The sequence below is a fragment of the Aythya marila genome (genome assembly GCF_965140915.1).
Source record: "Aythya marila genome assembly, chromosome: 23".
NCBI classification, from domain to species: Eukaryota; Metazoa; Chordata; class Aves; order Anseriformes; family Anatidae; genus Aythya; species Aythya marila.
In genome coordinates, this window is record NC_139064.1 from 44,102 (window position 1) to 46,259 (window position 2,158).

Below are 2,158 nucleotides of genomic sequence, written 5' to 3' on the forward strand. Positions count from 1 at the left end.
CACTGCCCTGTCCCCGTGGGGTCACTCAGGGGTGTCAGGGCCAGTGGTAAACCTCTGAACCTACCCCCTGTGCCCTGCCCAAGGAGGGGATCTCAGGGGAAGGGGTGCAGGATCCTCCCCACAGACGGGCAGAGCCTGCTGCTGCCTTCAGGAATGCAGCGAGGAGCTTCCCTCATCACCCTGGCAAGGCGACCCAGGGCCTGCGCGCAGGCTATTTTGGTCCATCTTTTTATCACACCCTCCTCCCTGCGGAATTCACGCAACTAAAACCTTGCAATCTGCAGCCTTCACTCTCAGAGCGAAGTGAGGCAGTGAGCGCACAGACGGTCCCCCTTTCCTGGCACGCCATGGCCGCACGGACCGTGCCCCATGCCTACCCCATGAGTTCCGAGTACGAGTTTGCCAACCCCAGCAAGATCTACGACCAGAACTTTGGAGAAGGTAAGGAGAGAGGCGGCCCCCCCCCCCCGGCACCTTTCTGTCCTCTGCTGGATGATGTTGCTGGAGTCTTTCTGGGCAGGCTGAGCTCCAGAGGGGGGCTCCTGGAGCCAAGGAAGCTTGAGCATGGGCAGACAGGTAAAATCAGGGAGCAATACCCAGGGTCTTTCTCTCTAGGTCCACCCCTTCCATCCATACCCAGCACCATCTCCCCTGTCCCTCCCTTATGCCCCCAGTGGTCTGTCATTCGTGCACACGCTGTGCCAGTGCAGAGCAAAATCCTCCTCTGCAGCCTGGCTGTGGGTAAGGCTTTCCTCCGGCAGCCCTGCACACCCCACACACACCCCAGCAGAGGCTGGGCAACCGTGTGGCTGTGCAGGACACGGCCCTGTGCTCACCTTCATCGCCAGGGGAGGCTGAGCGGGGAGCCCTGGCCACGGGAGAGGTGGAGGGGTGAAAATTTAGAAAGCTGCTGGTGTGAAGAGGGGGGGAGATTTTGTATCCGGGGGCAGCGGCAAAAAGCTGAGCTGGGGTGTTGAGCACAAAGCCCAGCAGCGGCTGGCGGCTGGCTGAGAGGAAGGAATGTGGGCAGCAGCAGAACCATTCAGCGCCTGCACAACAGCATGAAAAAGCAAAAAGCTCCAAGGAAAGCCCCCCGGACAATGGCACACAAAAGGCCTTTTAGTTCTTCAAGGGCAGTTTCTTCACCATCAGCATTTTGCATGCCAAGCCCTGGCTGTGGGCTTTGCACTGCCAAGCACCCAGTGCACCCACGAGTCCCTCCCAGTGCACCCAGCATGCACAACTCATGGTGTGCGAGCATCTGGCACCGAGCGTGCTTTTGGAGACACAAGGGTAGGAACTGCCGGAGACTGTCCCCATCATGTAGATGATGTGGTGGCAAAGCCAAGGTGTTCTCTAGGTCCCAGCCTCCTCCTGCCCCCCTGCCAAGCTTCCTCCTCCAGCCCCTTGCTCGGGGAAACCCTCACCAGGTCTCATTTTCAGGTGTGTCCCCGTGTGAGATTCTAGCCCCTGCCCTGTACCACGGCTACTACATCAGGCCCCGCATCAACAAGCAGCTGGACCGAGGCACATCCGAGGTCAGCCTCAACGAGCACAAGTTCCAGGTATTCCTGGACGTCTGCCACTTCCTCCCCAGTGAGCTCACCGTCCGCACCGTGGACAACCTGCTGGAGGTGATGGGGCAGCACCCGCAGAAGGCTGACCGCCACGGCTTCATCTCCCGAGAGTTCACCAGGACCTACATCCTCCCACTGGACGTCGACCCCTTGCTGGTGAGGGCCACCTTGTCCCACGATGGCATCCTAAGCATTGTGGCTCCCCGGACGGGGAAGGAGGTGAAGGCCAGGGTCAACGAGGTGAAGATAACCCACCAGGAGCAGCCGGTGGGGAAAGAAGAATGGGCCGAGGAAGGAAAAGGGAAGGAAGAGTCCTAAAGGCCCCAAAGCTGGGCTTGAGCAGCGGGATAGGGGGGGGAGAGGGAGGGGAGTCACAGTGCCAGACCCCAATTTCTCACCACCAGCGCCCAGCAGGGCTGGGAGGCAGCCGTGTAAATGCCAGACTTCGGCTTCTTACAGCTGGTGGTTGGAAAAAAGGGCTTGGAATTGAAAAAAAAAAATGGGACTGAAGTGTTTGTGGGAAGGACTGTAAAGCAAGTTTTCTCCTGGGCCCGGCTGAGCACCGTGCCCTTCTCTCACCC

At 59.5% G+C, this 2,158-nt stretch overlaps 1 protein-coding gene across 1 annotated transcript; it reads left to right on the top strand.

The window, feature by feature from the left end:
- The first annotated feature begins 323 nt into the window (after positions 1-323).
- Positions 324-1,917, top strand: HSPB2 (heat shock protein family B (small) member 2). The gene is made up of 2 exons (XM_082777948.1): positions 324-441; positions 1,444-1,917. The coding sequence occupies exons 1-2, from the start codon at positions 348-350 to the stop codon at positions 1,893-1,895; spliced, it is 546 nt and encodes a 181-aa protein (XP_082634074.1). The 5' UTR covers positions 324-347; the 3' UTR covers positions 1,896-1,917.
- The last annotated feature ends 241 nt before the right edge of the window (positions 1,918-2,158 follow it).